The sequence below is a fragment of the Pezoporus flaviventris genome, unplaced genomic scaffold (genome assembly GCF_033815535.1).
Source record: "Pezoporus flaviventris isolate CSIRO_AGI_PZ_B2104156 unplaced genomic scaffold, CSIRO_AGI_Pfla_v1 ptg000005l, whole genome shotgun sequence".
NCBI classification, from domain to species: Eukaryota; Metazoa; Chordata; class Aves; order Psittaciformes; family Psittacidae; genus Pezoporus; species Pezoporus flaviventris.
In genome coordinates this window covers 20,061,028-20,083,649 of record NW_026892553.1, presented here as the reverse complement: position 1 = coordinate 20,083,649, position 22,622 = coordinate 20,061,028, and the positions used below count along the sequence as shown (strand labels likewise).

At 47.6% G+C, this 22,622-nt stretch overlaps 1 protein-coding gene across 2 annotated transcripts in view; it reads right to left on the bottom strand.

Annotated features, from left to right (window-relative positions):
- Positions 1-22,622, bottom strand: part of GPC4 (glypican 4) — a 65,794-nt gene that overhangs the window by 7,911 nt on the left and 35,261 nt on the right. For both annotated transcript variants that reach the window (XM_061446268.1, XM_061446269.1), the window contains exons 3-4: positions 15,329-15,720; positions 4,637-4,802 (exon numbers count right to left, since the gene is read on the bottom strand). In XM_061446268.1, the coding sequence (XP_061302252.1) occupies positions 4,637-4,802; positions 15,329-15,720 (558 nt within the window). The remainder of the gene's footprint in view (positions 1-4,636; positions 4,803-15,328; positions 15,721-22,622) is intronic.

Genomic DNA, 22,622 nt, shown 5'->3' with positions numbered 1-22,622 from the left:
AACTGACGACAAATAGAAAATTAAGCTACTTTTGCATTTAAAATAGGTAATAATGGTAATGATAATAATGACAATAATAATTATTATTAATGTTATTCAAAACCCCATAAACTGCAGATACCTTCCCAGCCTGTAAACCCACTTTTTAAAGACAACCCAACTCAATATTGTGAACATTTGCTGGCTGTTGGTTAAAGGTCTATCAGCTGATCAATCCCATCCTAAGCCCCAAGGTGCTTAGGAGGAGCTGGAGCCCCCAGGAAGCCTCCTCATCCCGCAGGCACACAGCACCAGCATCAATGACAGAGCTGCTGCAGGGCATGGCTAGAATTTAGCCATCAGGGACTACAAACAGGTCTGAACTAAATGCATTAAAAAGAAGAAGGGGGGGGGGGGGAGGGAAAGAAGGTAATAACAAATGAAACAAAGAGTCTTAGACTGTATTGTGGTGGGCTCCAATAAAGTGATGCTTCAAATCTCTGAGTAATGACTGCTAGCATGAATATACCATTGTGCCGGAGGGGAGAAAAATGCTTTTGATGTGCTACCAAATGGAGACTTTTTGTAAACAAGTGGAGCACAACTTAAATGTGTTCATCACTGTCAATGCTTTTGGGGGTTTTCACACGCATAAAGAACATCCCGGCCCGGCTTGGGGGAAGCTGCTCATTTCAGATAAAAATATTATGAGGGGACAGAGAATGAAACACACAAAAACGCAGAGTTTCAACCGAAACAGGAAAACCCGACCCAAAAATCATTCCATTTTGTCACTACTTCATTCTCCGAGCGGCCAGGAAAGGCCGCAGATCAATAAAGTGTTTGTGAAAGCCTGAAAGGAAACATAAACCCCAATTCTTCTGGCTGTTTGGCATCTTTGTAAACTTTGAGCCGGGCAGGCCATCCACAAGACCATGGGAATGTAGAGCGAATTGGGCCCTTTGTTAGCAGGGGTGCCATGGTGTTCCGTGTATCACAGCCCAGGAATGCAGCCTCCGCTTTGACTGCCCATAGAGAAAATGCATTCGGCCTCCAGCAGAGCTGCCAAAGCTGCCGAGGAAAGATAAGGAGAGTAATAATTGGAGCGGGGATTGATACTGGCAAGGAGGGCTAAAGGAAATAAACTTCCATTAGAAAGAAAGGAGGAGAAAGAAAAAAGGAAAAGGGGGGGGGCTCCACCTCATCCACAGCTTTGATTCTGAAGGCATCCTGCAAGCTCCTACCTCCCACCAGGAGCTGGCTGGTGTCCCCACCACGGTCGTGGTAAGCAGTGATTCCCCCCCAGCAGCCACGTCTGACATCCATAAGGTTGGCTGGGGCTCAGGATAGTGCTGGCATCACAGCACACAAGAGGGGAGGCACGCTGCACCAACACCAGAAATGAAGCTTCCGTGCAACTCACCTCTCCCAGAGTGATTTTCCCGTTACTGGGAGAGAGTTGTTGATTACAAATATCAGTGATTTTTTTCCCGAGCTCTGGTGCAAAATAATTGCTATTTATAAGCCATAGTGAGGTGCTTCACAAAAAGGAAAGTCTGGCAGAGTGAAAAATGCACTGAGGCCATTTATTACAAACACACAGCATGACAAAGAGTGTTTCCTCCCTGTGATGGGGAGATGGAAGTGGATTTAAGGAGGGAAGCCCCCCCCCCCAACCCACACCACATAGCACCATCCCTTAAAGACCCTTTTCCTCCTGCATACATTTGTCCTTGCTACTGGCATTGAGACAATCCTTGGCAACAAAGCACCTCGCTCTCATGAAGGCAAGCAATTCTTTTGCATTGTGGCCCCAATAATCAGAAACCCACATCTTCAGCCTCACTGTCTGACTTGAAGAACAAAAGGCAGTTTTCAGTCTTAACCCCAAGATCTGATTTAAAAGGGGAGGGAAGGAGGGGGAAGACCTTGACCATTCATTAACAACAATCTTTTCTTAAAGGGGAAAAAAATGCTTTGCACACAAAGTCGCGCTCCAGATATGTATATAGAGAGCCTGAATTTGACATCTCCGAGCAGAATAAACCTTGGAGGGGAGGGGGGGAGATACATTTAAGAATAAAAATGATGAAAAGGCACTGGAGATTAACACTGTTCATTCAGGAGAGCTCCAACCCCTGCAACAGCTTGTTTGAAACAAAGTATACCCCTGTCTAATTGGGGTAATTGTGTCAGGAATAGAGGGCGAAATAATTCAAATAGCTAAATGGGAGAAAAGAGTACAATTCCCTCATTATTTCCCACACCATAACCTTAAATGGCACTTTCCAGAGGTAAGGAATTAAAAGTCTTCTTGTCCCAGAAAACCCCACAAACTTCACATCCGAGTTTGGAAAAGCTTTACATAAACGACTCACGTACAGACCCGCTAACACACACGTGAGCATTTCATACACACGTGCACCCATTCACATGTACTTGCAGCATGCGTTCCAAGTTCTCCCATTTAACTATCTTTAAATTATGTTGCTGTATTCCAAAGCGGGTTTTGACACACAATAAATCACTGCCATCGTTTAGCACTTCAACCCACTGAGCCCGTGCAGGTGGAAGGGGGTTTTCTTTGTTGGGGGGTGGGTTTGGAAGGGCAATTTGGGGTTTTCTTTATTGACTCATTTAAACCCTCCAGCCCCTACACGCAGGAGATGTGCGACACATGCCCTGCCCCAAACACCTGATCTATTTAATTTTACTTGCTCAAGGGGCAAACTGAGATAGAACCCACAAATCAGGACCTGGTCAGTTGTTCAACTAAAGATAAGGCAGCTTAAGTTCTTGGTGCACTGCAAGAACCAAGCAGATACTCCCAATAAATGTAATGAAGCTTAATACCATACTCAAGCGATGAATGGACAAGAATTCCCATGAGGAATTCCTCCCCTGGGGAGGAAGCCCTGCTAGAAGAAAGCTTTGCTTCCAACCTGGAATCGCAGTTATTTACATTGCCTTGTTTAATAATCTTCATTATTGCATGCAGTCGCTGATCAGTCTCGTGTGACAGGGCTCACTGGCTTCCCCCCAGGTTCATTTTTAGCTGCATACCACCTACAGCAATTAGCTGCTTGTGCTTTTGTCTGGTTTCTGGCATTATGCCCTTCCCTTTCATGGGATTCCTCTTTTCTACTTGGACTAGATGTCTGCAAGTCTCCTGGCTTTGAGCTATTTCAGCAACAATTGTAGCTGAAATGCTTAATATTCTCATGAGAAAGAGGGCTGGGAGGAATGGAGGGGGGTGTCAGCCTCCCAGAGAACGACTTGGAAACCCAATTTAGTGTCACGTTGAACTCCCTGCATGGAATGCACAGGCAAAAAAAGGCCTTCTGAAAATAACACCCTGCACACATCCAGTTGGTGCGGGCAAAGCAAAAAGCCAGTGTGCAAAACAAGTCCTAAGATTTAGATCTAGCCTGAAATGCCAATTGTCAGCAATTTCCCTTCTTTTTAATCTCCCAGCTCAATGAAAGGGGGAGACTTTCTAACAGCCTCTTTTTGCCATGTGCGGGACGGGAAGAGTACCACAGACAGTAGCAGCAGACACTTCACATGTGCACTTGATCACGCATTAACTGCAGTGAAGTGAGCGCTCCCAAAGGATGCCCGTTCACAGACAAATCAAGCCTCCTGGAAAAGGAGCCCAAATGAAAACATTTAACATTATCTATTGCCTGTGCCCCAAGACATGATGCATCATCGCTTCCTGAGCCAAGGTAGAATGTAACATTTCAGTCTAGATTTCGTGTATCCAATAATACCATTTCTAAACACAAAATTAAGAAAGAAGAGGAAGAAGATGGCAAAAACACTCACACAGCATCACGTAAACCAGCGTTCAAAAGGATGGCAGCCAAGCACCAATGAGCTGTTTAAAAACCAGATTCAGGCACAGGTCCCATTCAATGGTTTAATGTAAAACACAGGCCCACAGCTTTTCCCTAAGCTCCCCAGGAGCGGGGAGACTCCAGGCTGCTGAGCAAGAAAACTGGCTTCAGGAAGGACAGCTGATGGTGACAGGAATGTATAAGGAGCAGTATGGGAAAAACAGCTTGCACACAGGCTTGGCCAAGCAAGAAGAGATACTCCAAGCCTACAAGCATGTGGCAGCTCCATCCTTCTAAAGCTTGCTGCAACAGAGATCAACTGGCACAAGAGCAGTCTCATTTATTTAGGAATGATTCTAGGTACTTGATTCTACATGCTTTTCCTTTCGATATTAGGAAAATAATATCCTAATATTATATCATATATATCCTAATAAAGAAATTCTTTATTGTGAGGGTGCTGAGGCGCTGGCACAGCGTGCCCAGAGAAGCTGTGGCTGCCCCATCCCTGGCAGTGTTCAAGGCCAGGTTGGACACGGGCTTGGAGCAAGCTGCTCTAGTGGAAGGTGGCAGGGGTTGGAGCTGGAGGAGCTTTAAGGTCCCTTCCAACACAAACCCACCTATGCTTGTAGAAAATGAACACGAACGGCAAAAGGTGTGGAAGCAAAACACATACAGAGGTGTGGAAGGAAAAGATACCCATCACAGACACCTAAAAAACTCGCTATAGCTCAGCACAGCCACCCACAAAAGCCATTCAGGTGAGGGACGTGGCATCAGCACACACTGACATGAAGTTCTAACCCGTATTGTCTTACCCATAAAGATATTCCACTCAGCGTCCAAGTCGCCTTGGTTGGCCAAGCAGCCTCTCATGACGTTAAAGCAGTAGTTGTAGCAGGGTTTCACCGACACCAGACCTCGGCAGTGGGGGCAGTACATCATTTTCAACAGCGCTCGTGTCCCCTGCGGCGTGGGGTTCACCTGTACGAGACAGAAAGGGGAAAGGAGAACAGAATTAGTCCTTGGTCAATACAGCAAAACCCCTATGCATTTACCCCAGCGTGGGTTGGAAAAGATATGTGCAGAGGAGATGCAATATGGTCGGGCCCCCACCCTCCAGTCAGAGCTCCCCATTACGTGGTCCAGAGATCTGGGGAGCGGATGATGGGTTTGCAAATACACTGCAGTGCACCTTGTGCCTTGTGGGACCTGTACAAGGACAGGCACCCCGAGGGGGCACGCAGTGCTCGAGCAAAACGTGAGCAACCCAAAAGGCACGACACAAGGCTGCATGATCCATGTGCTGCTGCAAACACACACTGAACACGACGACGCTGGGATGTCCTGGGGACAAAGCAGCCGACATGGGGTGCTTACCTCTGTCCCTGCACCAAACCCACCCAGTGTGCCTGCCTTCTCCTTGGCAATGCGGCTCTGCCCGGACAATTGCCCAGCAGGGCTCTCCGGCAGAGAGACCAGCTCCTTTATCTTACATTCTGCTCCCAACACAGCATTTACATGACACATACCCGGGTTCATTTACACTCAGCACTCATCATGCTAAGTAACACCATTCCCCACACCCAACCGAGGCGGCAGCTACAGCCAGCAGATGAGGACAAGCCGGGAGGACCCTCGAAGCCCATGTGCAACCACTGGGCGTGCAAGCGGAGCTATCTGCAGCAGGCACGTCACCCCCTGAGCCCTCCACAGGGCTGTTTTCCAACGTGACTCATGGTCATTCACGTTTGATTCACTCCCTGGCCCAGCTTCAAAACATTCATTGAAACCATTTCCACCCAGCCGGTCTGAGGAGCATTAGCTCCAGCATCACGTACCAGTGCCGGCCACGTGGTGGGTCCATCTAAAGCACTGACGGGAGAAGCTCCCCGAAGAGCAAGTTTAAGTGTTAATTAGTCACACATGAAATGGAAAATTAAGATGCCATCAGAGATACACTGACAAAATAGAAGCGGTCTCTGGTGTTTAAAGCAAATGTGCTCAAGACTTCTTGTAAGGCATTTATGGAGAGCGCTGTAAATAGGTTACGATCCAAGACTGTGCTGAAGGAGGAGACACACACACAGCCCTCAGGAAGAGAGAAGTTATTCAATACAAACAGATGGAGATGGGGATGGCCTCCACATCTCATCTGCTGGAGGACTGAAATCAACTTCATGGCAGAGGACAACGGGACTGAATGGCGCAAAAGGAGACTCGAGATAGAAAGCTGTTTGTGGTGATGGAGTCTCACTCAGATGCTTCAGAGCATATATATATATATATATATATATATATGTATCTCTCTCTCTGTGTATATATATATATGCATATAAATATATTTGGAAGGCGCAGCAGGAGCAGGAGCCCCAGCAGAAAGCTCCCTATTGGGGCAGGGTAGCTTTAAAGCTGAGCTTAGTTCAAACACTGGGAAGAGCTCAAGCAACAGAAATCAGCTAAATCAGATGATTTATAGTTGAAAAACTGAAAACAGACAAATGTAAAGATATCATCTGCCATCCAGATGGTGCAGCCCTTGCATAACAAAAAAGTTGCAGGGGGAAGAGGGAACCAAATAACATATTCCACCCAGAGACAGAGCTCTGAAGGATGCCCCAGTTTAGCAGCTTAGTCGTTTGTCTGATAAAAATCCCTTCCTCTGTCACTTGGTGGAAGGTGCCAGGACCTCCACACCTAGTCCTTATGGCTATGAGCAGATCCCAGCTATTCTAGCACTGCTGTTCCACATCCCCTTTGGATGGGATTTCCCCTGGAAAATGCACCAGCAGGTGCCAGAGCAGTTTGAAATGGGACAAGGACAAGAGACTTCCCCAACCCTATCATGGAAAGCTGTAGCCCTATGAAAGGGATTGCCGCACAGCAGTGACCCAGGAGGACCCTTCCCAGCTTAGGCTCCAAGCTTGCCCCATCAGTGCTGAGCGGCTGCAATCCTGCAGCATCCCCCCCCCCACCCCCCCCTTGATATTTCATAGGGGTTGATCTCTATGAATCCCAACAGATGCAGTGGAAACTGAAGCCGCTTTCCCACATTCCACAGCAGAGGACATGGGATGGTCACTTGGATTAGATCCTTTGAACAAAGACCCTGGATGATTTTAAAAGCAAATGGGTTTTGGCTTCCTTCCCCAGACAGGTTTGTGTCTCTGCTGCCCTACACAGAGCCGAGTAGAGAGTGATGGCAGAAGACAAACCCCAGCCAGCAGTGACCAAACCGAGCGCTCACTACTGATGGATGTAACCCACAGGGAAGCTGTCTGTAATAGTTGCAAGTGAAGAGGAAGACAAAAGGGAAATCCATCAGTGCAGCTCTGGCATTTGACGGTGTCAGGAAGCAACAGCAAGGTGCAAGGCAAGACCAACTCCAAGAGAGAGTTTTGGGGAAGATTAAGAGCAATTACACCCCATTACAATAGTGATAAATGCTTCACTGCTGCCTATCACTGCAATGAGAACCCTAGCCCTGGCAAGGGGCCCGGACCCGGTCCGGAGCAGCTCTGGATCTGTCAGTGGGATGTGCCATATGTTGCACTGGCAATTCTTCACAAGCTTTTCATGTTCCCTCTGCCACACCAGGTGCAAGCTCTTAACACACCATTGTGTGTAACAGTAAACCCAGATACGCTTTGTTCTGGGGTTGTGTTTATCTTGGAAAGCAACTCGAGTTCATTCAAACTCTACTCTAGAATGACCCTCAAACCCAAATAATCTCCTTTCTAATAAAGCAGAGTCCCAAAGAAAGCTTTATTTGCTGAAGAGGATTTACCCTGGTAGATTTGAGCGCAGGTAGTACTACCCTGCAGTGCACAGAGCCTGTAAAACCTTCTAATGGGAGTAAATGCACTCCAACCTCTTCCTTTTATCTTGAGAAATTTATCTGCTTTGCCTGGAGTTCCACGCCACTGCAGCAATCCATCACCCTGTGGTTTCATCATGTAAATTACAATTTGTCCAGATCTCTATGCTTTGTCAAACGTGAAGATTAAAAGCTGCTAACAGATGCGTTCTGGCACCAATCTTCACATTCTTATCAATCTTGCTCCTTAAAAATACAGATTTGCACACAACCCCCAAGAATTAAGTGAAAAGCAAACAATTTGAATGTCTCACATCATATTTATTGAGATATTCCCTGTGCTGGTCTCAGCTGGGATAGGTAATTCTCTTCCTAATACCTGCTGCAGTGCTGTGCTTTGGTTCTAATCTGGGAATGATGCTGGTAACACACTGATGGTTCAGTTGCTGCTTGGTAGCACTTACCTTGAGCAAGGACTGTTCAGTCTCACACTCTGCCAGTGAGGGGGGGCACAAGAAGCCAGAAGGGAGCAGAGACAGGACACCTGAGCCACACTATCCAAAGGGATGTTCCATACCACAGCAAGTCATGCCCAAGATATAAAGTGGGGGGAGTTACCTGGAAAGGACCGATTGCTGCTCAGGTCAGGCTATGTACCGGTCAGCAGGTGCTGAGCAGTTGGATTGGGCATCGCTGCTGGCCAGTGTTTGTTTTCCCTTTCTCCTTTTAGTTTTACATTCTCTCCCCTTGTTATTTCCCCTTATCATTATTATTAGTAGTAGTATCATATTGTACTCTAGTTGCTAAACTGTTCTTATCTCAACCCGCTGGTTTTACATTCCACTGCGTTTAAACCACAACACCCCCGCAGCTCACGCTGAAGGGTGAAGGTACAAGCATGCTCTTTTAAAAATAAGATGCTCTTGGTACAGTAGAATCTGGGTTTTGTTGGTACCTTGTCACACCCATCCCATGCCACAGTCTCCCGCAAGGGAAATGCTTTGCTTTACACCTTTTGCCTTTTCCAGCTCCTTGGCAATTGCATCTGGATTCATACATCCCGTAGAAACTCCACCATTAACATACGCAGCTATCAAGTGAAATGCCTTGTTAACAGCCTACCACAAAGCCACCAAAACTCAAAGTAAACCTGTCTTTGCAAGTTCAGAGAAGCAACCGGTTTCTTTATCCCCACTTCTTCCTAAGGCAAGGAACAGCTGAGGAAGGATGACAGAGCTCCAACCATGGATGGTCCTGCAGGGAGCTCCCACCAGCTGCCAGACAGCCAGAGCCACATTCTGTTCCCTCACTCTACCCTCAAGTTAACACTAAGAATGTTAATAACAACATTTAGAAACCTGTCAGCTTTACGTCCCCAGCTTGCACAACGGCAGCGTTGCCATGCCAGCAGCGCAGCCACCAAACCCCATAAAAATCCAGCAACTTGAAAATAAACTGTGGTGAAATTACTTTTGATTTATACTGTTTCCTTTGCAAAAATAAATACGTAAATGAAAATCAGGGCGATACTGGATACGGAAGACCAAAGGGATAGCTTCTCAGTGGCATGGATTTCCTGACTTCCGAAGCTAACTCCAAAGCTGACTGAAGGGGCTGTGGGATGCTCCAGGTGAGATGCCCATTTAGACAAGTGTTCTGGGACCAACACAACCTTCCTTGCATCACTTCTTCCCTCCCTCGGTGTTGTGCAAGAGCATCGTCTTGGCACACACTGGTCCAAACACTCGGCTCGCTGCAAAGCAGATCATCACTTGGGAGGCTCTTGGTTTGCTTCCCCACCCCAAATATTCCAATGAAAGTGTTTTGGAATTAACTACGCCTTTAACCAATTTTCTGGCCTGGTGCTAACACATGAATAATTTCAAAAGCATCTGGTTCAACCACACATTTGGGCCTCCAAAGCCTTGCACAAAGGAGCATATTTAGGAGGGGATTTTGGGAACTGTGCAGCTCTGTGCCTCGGTATTCACTGATGGTGACATCTGCTGCAGCTTTGTCTTCTGCAAGGAGTAGTTCAAGAGTGCATTTATGCTTCGTTTCCTACTTACACCTTGTTTCCCCACATGATGTGACACTGCAAGAGGAATAGCAGAGCTCCTAAGAAGCACACCACCAGTCGCTCAACCTGCTCAGTCGTAATATTAACGTGTCAAAAGGGGAGCGAGTCTTGCTTGTCTCCCCCATCAGCACCCACAGCCCACGGCAGACAGAGGGGACCTCAGGGTGCCAAGTCAGCATCTCGTGCTCTGTGTCCCCAGGACCAACGTGCTTCTCACACAAAGCCTGTTCTCCAGTACCTGCCTCTCCCTGACCCAGACACCCTGCAAATACCCAGGAGCATTGTTTGCTTTAATGAGCAAACCAAGGAGAACATTTATCTTGGCAGCTACACCCAAAAACTTCCTTAGTTATCCCTTCACCATGCTCTCAAAATTAGCAGCAAAACCACAGAGTGGGACAGGAGGCAAGAAAGGAAAAACCACCCAACCAACAAAAAAAAGGGAAAATGAAATGGAAAACCAACCAACCAACAAAAAACCTTCCCAAAGAACAGTGGACTGAAACACTCCTGCATGATGCCATCAGCTCCAAGTCCACAGCCGCATCCAGGCACACTCTCAGCCCCTTAAACCCTGCTCAAGCATGCTTTGAAGGCTATGCCTAGCGCAGACCCTCAGATGGCTGGAGCTGAGGCAGATGCAGCCACATTCTTGGCAGGTCTTCTCAGGGTCATCTTTGATGTGGAGAAGTGCTTGGTATTGTTTTCTGCATTGATGTTTGCCCTTGGCATACGGAAGGCGATGTCCTTGTGCAGAGCAGCCCCTCGGTCTGGCCCCATGGCTTGTAACTTGCCGCCTGGGCAGCACTGGAGGTCCTTCTGCAACGCTAAAAGGGCTCCTCCTGGCTGTTTCTCAGTTGCCAATGAAGCAGCAGCATCTCCCCCCACCTCGGCTCCTCTCTACACATTCAAGCAACACATTTCATTTGTCTCGCTTCTCCAGGAGGGTTTGCTCTTGCCCAGAGGTTGCCCAGTGTCACTGGGTATAGAAATAGGAACTTCTTCCTGGAGAAAGGATTAGGTCACATTCCCTTTAAGTCAAACCAAGGGCAAAAACCACCCAAGGGGAGATTGGACCTTTGCTTTCTGACTAAACTTTTAGATACTCCAATGGTGCTGACAAGGAGCATAACTATTACTCTAATGGGATCTCTGTGTCTTAACATTTTTTATCCTACAGGCCTTAACTCTTATTCATTCATTGGTTTGTTACTTTTAGCACCACTTCACCCCATCCCTGGCAGTGTTCAAGGCCAGGTTGGACACAGGGGCTTGGAGCAAGCTGCTCTAGTGGAAGGGGTCCCTGCCCGTGACAGGGGTTGGAGCTAGGTGAGCTTTAAGGTCCCTTCCAACCTAAACCATTCTATGATTCTCCCAAGCTAATGTCTGGTCCACATCCAGCATCCATGCCAAAAAGGACTCGGGAGATGCAGCTGGAGGTAAGGGAGCTCACACAGGTCAGTGGTAGGTTGGTTTATGCAGGCTCAGAGCTTCAAGTTGCTCTCCATGGACAGATGCTTCACTAGAGCTGACACAGCTCAGATCAAAAGGCTTCTCGCTCCAGCTCTGGGAATGCTGTGGGAAGGCAATCACCAGTGTCCCCTCCACAATTCTCTTCCATAAACGGTTTGAAGAAAATTCCCTACTTGGCTGCTATCATCACACTTCATTAGGGGAGAAATGCTGATACGAAGGAAGCTGAGCCTGCTCCAGCCCCCGTGAGCAAACATTCCTGCAGCTTCCTCTAGGCTCTCAGTCTCTTGAGGATGCCAAAGGGGGTAGGTGTATTCTTCATAGAAGCTGTGCTTCCAGCAGTTCCTCAACCTATCAGACACAAGGGCAAGAGGAAAAAGTGGTGAAAGAACCCCAAAACAACAGTTCATCAGCATAAATCTCCTGGAGGGGCTGCAGAAAACTCGCACCACCACTGCGGCTGCAGGAGGTCCCATCTGCAGGTCCCCATCTGCAACACTACGGAGAGATGGCAGCACAAACACAGGGATTCAATGTTGGGTGCCTTCATCCTTCACGTGCCTCTGCTGTTGACCTCATCCTGCAGGGCAAGCAGGGTCCTCCTGAGCTCAGTCCTTGACTTCACCACCTTCTTCTCCCCCCACAACAGGGATCTCCACCCTGTGCCTATAGTTGAGGGCACTTTGCCCTCAAAGGTGTTATGACCCTCGACCAGGCTGTGGATTTAATCGCTTGTAAGTAATTATGGGAACATCCCTGCAGCTTGAGAACTGCCCAGTTGCTGGTTCTCATCCTTTCTTCGGTCACTCTGGGCTCTGGCCTGTATTTGCTCCTTTTTCCCTGCCCTGGCTGGGGCAGGAAATGTCACTGCTGGCAGCAATTTAACCCGGCTGATTTCAGTGCTCGTCAAGGGCTAAGTAGCAAGTGAGCAATTAGGGGATGGGCAGATTTCCGTCTCCCCAGGGCAGGGGCAGCAAGGTCACAGAAAGCACCAAGCATCAGCAGGCAACAGAGGGGAAGGCTGGAGGCCCCCAGCCCCTTGCAGCCCACCTCAGATGCAGGACACATCTCCAGCAGGCACAAACAGCATCCCGGGATTTCTTCTCAGACCTGCTGTTCAGGATGGAACTGGAGGATTTTGTACCTTTGGGGTCCAAAGGAGGGAATTTGAGAGGTGAACACTCGAGCATCACAAACTTTGTGGTTTTTAGACACAGTCTGAAACAAAATCTGTGCTTTCTCTCAGAACCCAATAGCTCTCTCTGGTGCGTGCTTGGGCAGCAGCACAGAGGTTCTGAGCCATCCAAGGCTGAACTCAAAGTCATTCTGGCTCAGCAATCAAGCACACTTGCAGCTTTTCAACATTCTCACTTCTTTTCCCCCATCGCTCCCAAACTCACAATACCTTTCTAAACGCATCTCCCAAGCGAAGATGTAAAAACACACAGGATCATTAAAAAGCCATCAGGGCTGTTCTGCTGTAAAGTGCTCTTCGCTCTCCTGACAGCACCCCAGGAAAGTAAGGAGCAGCTGGGCCTTGCAGTACTTTGGATTTCTCCTCCTGAGGATTTTCAATTAAGCATTTTTAACTTGCTTGTTACAAACCATGCTAAAAGGAAAACTCATTTGCATCACTTTGGACATTTTTTCATCACTAGAAGATTTACCCCTCAAGTTAAGCCCCGGTATAAGCAGCCATCCCACTACAAGTCCTGAGTAAAAATAATAAGGAAGCAAAGTCAATAGAGTCATTATACAGAGCTCAGCAAAGCCGGGCTAATCTATATGTAATGTGGGAAGCCCCAAAACACAACCGCAAAGCAGCAGGCATAAAAACAGCAGCTTTTAAACTCGCAGATAGAGTTTCCCATCGTATCCTGCAGAAATGTGATGTTAGATTTCCAGTGAATGAGATTAAAACCTACAGAAGAGATTATTATTCCTTCTCCTGCTGCAACCGAAGCTTATTCGGCAGCAGGGACTTTGGCTACTGCTTGGAAAAGTCAATCTGTTGCAGGATTTCCAGGGCAATTTGTGACAGTGAAGTGGGAAGCGCAGGAACTGCGATTGTCCATGACACGTGAGCTGGTTTTGCAGCTGAGTGGATCTCTGGGTAGCTTTCCACACTCGAGCAATTCATTCTAGGGCTGAAAGCAACTCTATACTCAAGGATCTTCAAAGGGAAGGAGAAATCACGACACCACCTCAGCTCCATGACTCTGATTCATAACAGATGCAGGGGACCGAAGCCCTCGCTGTTCCGTGTCAAGTCTGGAGACGTTTTGATGAATTCTGAGCAGATGGAGCATAAACATGATCCCCCACCCATGCACGTTCACTGCCTATCAAGTGATTGCACATTCCCTAAAACCTCGCTGGGGCTTAACACAGACTTCCCACCCGAATACTTCATCCACATCCGGCAGCGAAAACCCCAATCTCTGAGCACAGCATCTGCCCCAGAGCCAGAAGCAGGAGCCACCAAAGCTGAAACCCCAACCAACAGGTCTTGGCCAGTGACCTGGCATGGAGACATCACACTTGGCCTCACCCAGCACCATCCCATCTTCCCACCACAGGACAGTGTCCCTGAGGCTGAAGGATTTTATGGTCTCATCAGAGGGACCCCTATGTCACCCATGGAGCTCCACAACAGCCATCCTCAACCAGTGGCACGTATACATGTCTATCCCAAGAGCCCACACTATTAGATGGGGAGTCATTGTGTCCAGGGATCTGCCATCACTAATGCAGAACTTGTCCCTGGAGCCTGGATATGGCAGCGCTGTCCTTGCTAATATCCTCTGCCCTATCACACACATGCAGGCCTATCACAGGCTGCTTTTTCTCATTTTTCAAGAAGAATTAGCATGGAAGCAGACTTTTTCCCCTTTCCAGAAAGACAGTATTTTAACATTATCCCTGCAAGTCAAAGGAATTGCAATGGTTATCCCTCAGTGATGCTTCTTTTGCTGCCTCCAAAACTGCAGACTGCTTCTAAGAATACCTTAACTCCTTTCTTTTCTGGTTTGCCTTTCCTTTTTCCCCTTTCCTGGGTGATTCAAACTACTGCCTGCTCTTTCAGCCTGCTGTTTTATTACTCCGTAAGCAGGTAGAGAGGAAGTAAACCTCTCTCTGCCCAATTCAATGATTGTACCAAATCTTCCGGAGCCCACAGGAAATTAGCTGGGTTTGTTCAAAGGAAATCACAAATATTTGTTATCTTGCACATCACTTTAAGGGATTATTGACTACACCTGCTCCTTAGACTAAAATTAAAGACAGATCTTATATCAAAAGAAAACGTCACCCCATTTAAACCACTCCAAAGTGGTTTCTAAGAACAGGGAGGTAAACATACAAGAGAGCAACACACCACAGCTGTTTGATCCCCCCCAAATGACTTGACCATAAAAGTCTGGGGTCTAACTTGTGCTGCATGTGTGGAACCGAGTACAACTGGCTCCTGCCCTCTGCATGTGACTCTGGCTTACTGTTATCATAAAAGCACTGTTTGCTCTCCCCATGCCTGGGAGCAAGGAGCAAATAACCAGCTGCTCCATAATAGATGCCCGTAGCATCCATGACTCACTGTAATTTGAAGGCAATATTAAGAAGAAGACAGGGCCACTACACAAGTAAACATGGTTGTTTCCATTGCAGCAGGCATTTAATTTCCTGCTTGTTGCCGTTCCCTAGTCAGGAGGACAGCATCAAGCTGGGGAGCATCCCAGCCAGCAGGCTGCAGCACTGGATGGTGGTGTCCCCAGAATGTGAACCTACCATGCACGAATGTAGAGCTAGGACAAGTGGTAATGGGTTTAAACTTAAAGAGGGGAAGTTCAACTTAGATATAAGGAAGAACTGGAGGCTGGATGAACCTGGAAGAACTGCCAGGTTGGATGGAGCTTGGGCAACATGGTCTAGTGTGAGGCACCCATGCCCATGGCAGGGGGTTGGAACCGGACAAACTTAAGGTCCTTTCCAACCCAACCCATTCTATGATTCTTTGCACAGCCTACATCAACAGACTTTGGTCCTACCTGCACTCAACTGCCACCAACACCTTTAGGTACCCAATCAGGACAACAGGGAAAGACACTACCCATCACATGGGAATAACCACAACACGGAGCTCACCGCGGACACTTTGCTCACAACGTCCCTTGCGACGGCGAGGCCCTGCGCGAAGGTGCGGGCAGCCACGAACGCTCGCGTCACTTGGAGCTTGAGCTTCCGTGGCACGTCCCCGAAGGGCTTCAGCTGCTCCGTGTACTTGCTGACGCACTCGAGGTACTCGTCCGTGAAGTGGTACTGGGGGTTCACCAGCCGGAACATGCGCTCCAGCAAGCGCGCCCAGAACTCGTTGAGCATCTCCTCCAGGTTGACGTTGCCACCGACGTAGTACCGCTTCAGCTCCACAAACAGGTCCTTGAACAGCTCCGAGTTCTGCATGTACAAGCGGCCGTACGTCCGCACGAACATGTCGTTCAGGGACTTCTCCGCGTTTTCGAGGAGTTCCTTGAAGAACTCTAGAAGGGGAAGAGAAGATCCGGTGAACAGGAGTGTTGGCACATGCTACAAGCACTGCTGAGCTGGGAAACTCACCACAACGAGACCATCGCCTGCATGAAATGGAAGGTTAAAGGGCTCCTAAAGAATTTCACACCATTTCTAGACCTCAACATTTTGGGTTACTCTTCCTAAACCAACCCTCTCCAGACTGGAAGACTTGCAAGAATGAAATCTCTTGTGATGCAAATCTGAATCCCATCACACAAGTCAGGAGATTTAAGGTGCCTTCAACCCAAACCATTCCCTGATTCTGCAATTACCACAAACCCTTTGCCAAGGAGATTTGGAGTAGATGAGTTAAAAGTGAAGTAACAAGCAAGTAAAGTAACAGGCGAGTAAAGTAACAGGCGAGTAAAGTAACAGGCGAGTAAAGTAACAGGCGAGTAAAGTAACAGGCGAGTAAAGTAACAGGCGAGTAAAGTAACAAGCGAGTAAAGTAACAAGCGAGTAAAGTAACAAGCGAGTAAAGTAACAAGCGAGTAAAGTAACAAGCGAGTAAAGTAACAAGCGAGTAAAGTAACAAGCGAGTAAAGTAACAAGCGAGTAAAGTAACAAGCGAGTAAAGTAACAAGCGAGTAAAGTAACAAGCGAGTAAAGTAACAAGCGAGTAAAGTAACAAGCGAGTAAAGTAACAAGCGAGTAAAGTAACAAGCGAGTAAAGTAACAAGCGAGTAAAGTAACAAGCGAGTAAAGTAACAAGCGAGTAAAGTAACAAGCGAGTAAAGTAACAAGCGAGTAAAGTAACAAGCGAGTAAAGTAACAAGCGAGTAAAGTAACAAGCGAGTAAAGTAACAAGCGAGTAAAGTAACAAGCGAGTAAAGTAACAAGCGAGTAAAGTAACAAGCGAGTAAAGTAACAAGCAAGTAAAGTAACAAGCAAGTAAAGTAACAAGCGAGTAAAGTAACAAGCGAGTAAAGTAACAAGCAAGTAAAGTAACAAGCAAGTAAAGTAACAAGCGAGTAAAGTAACAAGCGAGTAAAGTAACAAGCAAGTAAAGTAACAAGCGAGTAAAGTAACAAGCAAGTAAAGTAACAAGCAAAATAAAATCAAACCATGGAAGAGTCCATTGAGACAAATACATTTGGGCCATTTTGGAACAAAACTCCATGCTCCATGGCCTTGGGAAGGAGCTACGGGCGGGTGCCACCAGGACAAACCCTCCCATGCCAGTGGTGCTACCGCCTGCTTGCTCCAGGTCCGTGGGGACACTGGCACCCGGGGGTGCGGGCACAGCCTCCACCACCACGCACGGTCCCAGCAAGGAAGGGTATGATTTCATGCATGCCACCAGCAATTGAGGATGGAGACCTCTGCGACTCACTGTCAATAAATATTTTATATTAAAACTTGCCTCTCTGGGTTTTTTAATCCTCCAAGGAGCCACGTTTAGAGCCAGAAGTTGTTAGAAGGAGAGGGGGGGAGGGCTATTTTGGCCCAGTGTGAATTTAAACCTTGTTCAAACGTATTAAAAGTATGCTTAAGTTCAGCTTTCCGCCTTCAAAGTGCTCCAGGACAAGCAAAGCCTAACACAGAAAACATTTTCTGGAAAAACTGAAACATTCCTGGAGTTCCTGACCAGCAGAGTCATGGCGCTCCGGGCCTGACATGGCTGTATATAACACAGCCTCTTAGGAGCACAAGAGAAATGATCCAGGGAAGAAGAGATTGATTTCAAACACCCAACACGTCCTCTGTCCAATATCAGCAGGAACCTCCACTTTCGTTCCCATGACTGGCATTTCCTCTGCAGGAAGGGTTTTTTTCGGTGCAGTTTATACTATAGAGATTAGCTTGGTGTATATTAATTTCTAATTCACTTCATCATTTTGAAGGCTCACTTCCTTCCTTTGCTCAGACCTTTTCGGAGCACCAAATCAGTTGTTTATTTCAATAGGCTTTTTTTGCCAGGCACAAGAGCTGGCAGATGCATCAGCAAACTCTTCAGAAAGAATTAAGATCTCAAAATTCTATTGATGGGAAATCCTATTAGAGAGCTCCAACCACTGGTTTAAAGGAACCCAAATGCACTGTTGTAAGCCACGAAAATCACCTCAAGTAGTATACCCATATTACCATAATCAATTTAGTCTCTTGCCCAAATTCATTTATTGGTTATACTCCAAAATGGAAGTTGAATAAACTGAACCCGGGCTTTAGAGCACTTGGTCTCATAGCAATTTTTCACATGGGTTAGAATCAGGTATGTTCGTTAATTATCCTGAAAATAAAATACAACCTAATTAGCAGCAAACACCTTTACTTACCTTCACCAAAAGGAAGGTAAAGGAAAGGAAACCTTCCCCCCAAACCCAGCCACCTCTAAAGCCCCAACACAGCGCTGTGGAAGAAGGCACCAGGTAGGTAAGAAGCCATCACCTCTGGCTCGAGCAGCAGCCAGCGCTTCCATAGGCAGGAAACACCCATTCCCAAGCGCCCCTTTCCACATCAGGAGAGAAGGAGGACAGAGGAGTCTGTGTGTCTGCAGCACAGAGGCAGCACCCACCCTCCTGCCCCATGAGGCTTCCCACCAGCACATGCCTGCATCCCAAACCATGCCGGATAGGATGCCCTGGTGCCAGTGGCTTGGCACATGGATGGCCTTGCCGGCACATCAAGGTTCCTGGGACGTGGATGAGGTTGGGAATGTGGGAAGAAGGAATACCCAGCACAGTCCTGGGGATGGGGGGCCGCAGGATGAACCCAACAGTGGGACACTCACAGCAATATCTTCCTCCACGCAATGCACAGCATTTCACTTGGTCAGCAGCACAGATTAAGTGATAAATATAGATCTGCTTTACCCTAGCTGTTGGCACGCTCTAAGTGCGCATCCTCAGCTTCTGTCTCCCTCAGCTTGGGCACAGAAGGAACATCGAGCTTTTCTCTGTGCAAACCACGGGCAGAGATTTCTGCAATGAAGAGAAGCAAGCCCAAAACCCCTTTTTATGACTTCAATGCTCATCTGACTAGTAACCCCCTCAATCTAATTAGATATTAGTTCTCCCCTTCACAGAAACAAGCTGATCAGCAAGCACCAACATAACCCAGCATTAACCTTGCCAGCACAAGAAGAAAAATGGCAGGCTCCTCGCTTACGTCTTGACTGTTTGCTGGGTAAAATAAATGACCACCTTTTATTTGTATTAGAAGTTGACTTGTTCTCAAAGAAAGCAAACACACAAAGGCCTCGGTTGCTTATTTTACAGCACTGTAAAAGCACGTTTTACAGCTGTGTTGCAAGCAATCTGTACTCATTAAATTATCACTCTGACAGGCTTCCTGTGAAAAGCTGTCAAACGCAAACATTTCTCACAGATGACAAACCATAGTTTGCTGGTGCTCTCCGAGATGCTGCTATCTGGAGGGACGGCAGGCTCTCCTTGCCCTCCAGTTATCTTGTTTAAACTCCCAGAACAAGGGCTGGCCCCTCTGTGGGCAAACACACCACTGGGAAGGGCTTCCCAAGCTAACCCATAGGAGCAGCACATGGCTTGAAGGTCTCCCTGGTTCTCCTAAGTGCAGAGCGTGGAGAGATGTTTGGGGTACACAGAGAGGACGGACCACAGAGCAGATGCTGGGGTAACACGGCTCAGCCAGCTCTGGTCCAGTCTGATACAGGAGCAAGTCCACATTGTACAGCTTCAACCCATCCCAACCTAAGCCCTGCAGATGCAAAGTCATCTCATACCTTGTGGTGGTGCCCAGGAGAATGAGTGCAGGAGAGGGTACCAGAGCCACAAAACCTTTCCTAACACCAACAAGAAAGACCACTGCAAAATAAACTCTATGGATGCTATGGTCTTTGATGCTCAAAGGAAGATGCCATTTCCAATGCAATTAACTTTTAGAGATAGAAAAGGCAGGAATCTACAGTGGGGCAACCTATAGCTGTGGGCCCTGTTTATTCTTCTAACAGGTTTGATTTCAGGGTAGTATTTCAATGCCCAACACTCAAGGGGTTGCCCAAGGAACTTGGGGCTGCCCCATCCCTGGCAGTGTTCAAGGCCAGGTTGGACACAGGGGCTTGGAGCAAGCTGCTCTAGTGGAAGGTGTCCCTTGGAGGGGACTTGTCTAGTGGAAGGGGTTGGTGCTGGAGGAGCTTTAAGGTCCCTTCCAACACAAACCAGTCTGGGATTCTATATCGTGAAGCTGTAAGAAAGACTGGATGTGACATGGTATTCCTGCAGGAAGAGTTCTGGAAAAACCAAACCAAACAACAACAAAACAACTTCCATAAAAGAGCGCAGCGGGAAACTTAACTGTAGTTACTTGGCAATTTCCCCTTTTTCCAGGTAATAAGATGTACTACCTGTTCGCATCTTAAGGGCAGACCAGCCCTGCCAGTAACCCAGTGCAGGAGACCACTGCACCTCCCTGAGGTGCTTCCACATGACATCAGCTTCCACTGCCAGAATAACTCAAAAACACCCTTTCTTCCATACTGTGGATACACAAGCTACTTACACACAATCACTCCAGGCACAGGGCAAACACAGACAACACATCCACTTCCTTCCGCTTATGTACCCAGTACTTTTTAATCTTGGATCCAAAGGTCTCATCTGAAAATAGTATCCAAGTAAGAAGGGGCTCAACGTTTTGCCATTGCTAACATTTTCAGGTTCATTAAGAGTGGGGTTAACATACAAGAGGGCTTTTGATGAGGAGAGCCTGCTGCTGGAGGGCACAGTTCTACCCTCATCAAAGGCAGCTCCTGGAAATTAGATGACCACATCGAGGGGCACATTCACCCTCACCAAAAGGCAGGTTTGGTCATTTCCCTATGCCTGCTGGTGACAAAGGAAGCAGCAGCAAAACCACCTGGCCTGAGCTGCCTCCTGCCACCATCGGCTGCCCCTCGGCAGGACCATAGACCTCATGTTCTTGACCCCTCCAGCCAAGCCCCAGGCTGAATCCATAGCTAACCACCACAGGATGCAAAGTTTTGCCTTGCATTTCCTGATCTTCAGGAATGCTCCATGGCACCCCACTTGCTCCTCTTCAGCAACTGCAAAGAGACAAACCACAAGGGACCCAGGGCTCAGCATCAAAAAACCCTTAACTGAAGTGGGGAAAAGGCAGAGCCTTACCCAAGACTCCCAAAGGGTCTTAACTCGGCAAGGCTGTTGAGCCGGTGTGCTGTCTACAGACGCCCATCCCTTGGCCATGCTTGGGTGTGCTGGTGCCCCTCCAAAAGGAGACCAGGTCCACCACGCACCATTCTGCTCCCCAGCGCCACTGGACAAGCCACATTTCCCATGCACCAGGTCTGCTTAATTTAGAACTGAGTTTTCAACTGGCCTTATTCTGCTTGAGGTTTCCAAAGTGACAGCACAGACACCAGGTAGATGCGAGATTACCAAACGCACCTTAAAACACAAAAACCAGGCTCAAGCACAAAGAAGGACTTTTTAAAGACACAATTAGTTTCAGCTAATTTGCCACCCAGCTTTTCAGGTATCCTCTTAATATGCTTTCCAGATTATGGGTCATTAAGGACGGTCTGTCTTACCAAAACCTTTCATTTGCTTGTCTGCATAGACAATTACATTTTCTAGCGCGTACAGAACCCTGCCAGAGATTAATTACATTTTCTCATTAAATGGTTTGTTCATAACACATCCACAACAGCAAATTCGTGTTCCCAGACGAACGCTCTTGCCTGAGCCACAGCCCTGAAGGCACCATCCCAAAACCTGTGTAGATGAGGCCCGCAGTGATATGTTTTAGCGGTGGTCTTGGCACCACTGAGGTAATGGTTGGACTTGATGATCTTAAAGGTCTTTTCCAACGCGGTTGATTCTCTGATCCCAGCGCCTTGGCTGTGTGGATGCAAACTCCACCCTGCAGCTGGTTCCTACCATGCGAAGCAAAACCCAATGCAGACAGATAAAAAGGGATGCGGAGGGAAGGAGACAGATGTTTCACAGCTCTTCTCACCTCAAAGGTGAAGCCATCCGGAGCCGTGCCACTGACTCCAAAGGAAAAGTGTGCCTCATTATTTTGAGTATGCCTTCACTTCTTCTGTTGCATAGAGTGCATTTGTAATTTCCACCAGGGAAAAACAAACCGTGGCTTAACAACCTTCTTCCGGAAGTGTTGAGAAAGCGATGCAGACGCAGCGTTAACACATTTATTGAATAAGAACTCAGGAAGGGCAGGGCGAATCCACAAGCTGTTTCTCTGTCCTGTTTTCAAACATGTGTTAGCACTTACTGACATGGGAAGAGCTCTTCCACACAGTTTGAAGAAGTACAGGCTTAGATCACGCCAGTGTCGCAGCAACAGCCCCAACATGTGAACTCTAAAGAGGGGTGGGAGGGAAAACAGCATCTCTCCAGACTTTGCCTCATCAGTGAAAGGTTTCAAGACAATAACAATTGGGCATAGGGAAAAAACATAGGGGAAAAAATCATCCCAGCCACCAAAACCCAGGATTTCTAGAACCTGTTGTTTCTGGAGGGCCCAAGAGCATAATCTTCCTCTGCACGCTGTGGCCGGCAGGACCCCAAAAGAGCAGGGCAGAAGGTAACACACAGAGCGAGATCATCACCATCACACTGAGACTGAGCTCATTCGAAGAGTAAGAACTAATGAAAGGGAGGGGAAAAGAGTGTGGAGTTTGCTGTCTGTGATTCAAAGAGCAGCACATTGCATCCTGCTGCACATCGCAGTCATTCCACAAATTAGGAAAGCAGTGACAACAGAAATGTCCCCTCCTGGTCCATCCCGCATCCCACATAGCAGGATGAGCAGACTTCGCAGCCTCCTCATCCCTGTTTCCAGGGACCATCACTACTCACACGTCCTGTTCTGGGTCAGCTATAGTGGGTTTCTCCAGCTGCTCCCACGCTGCCTC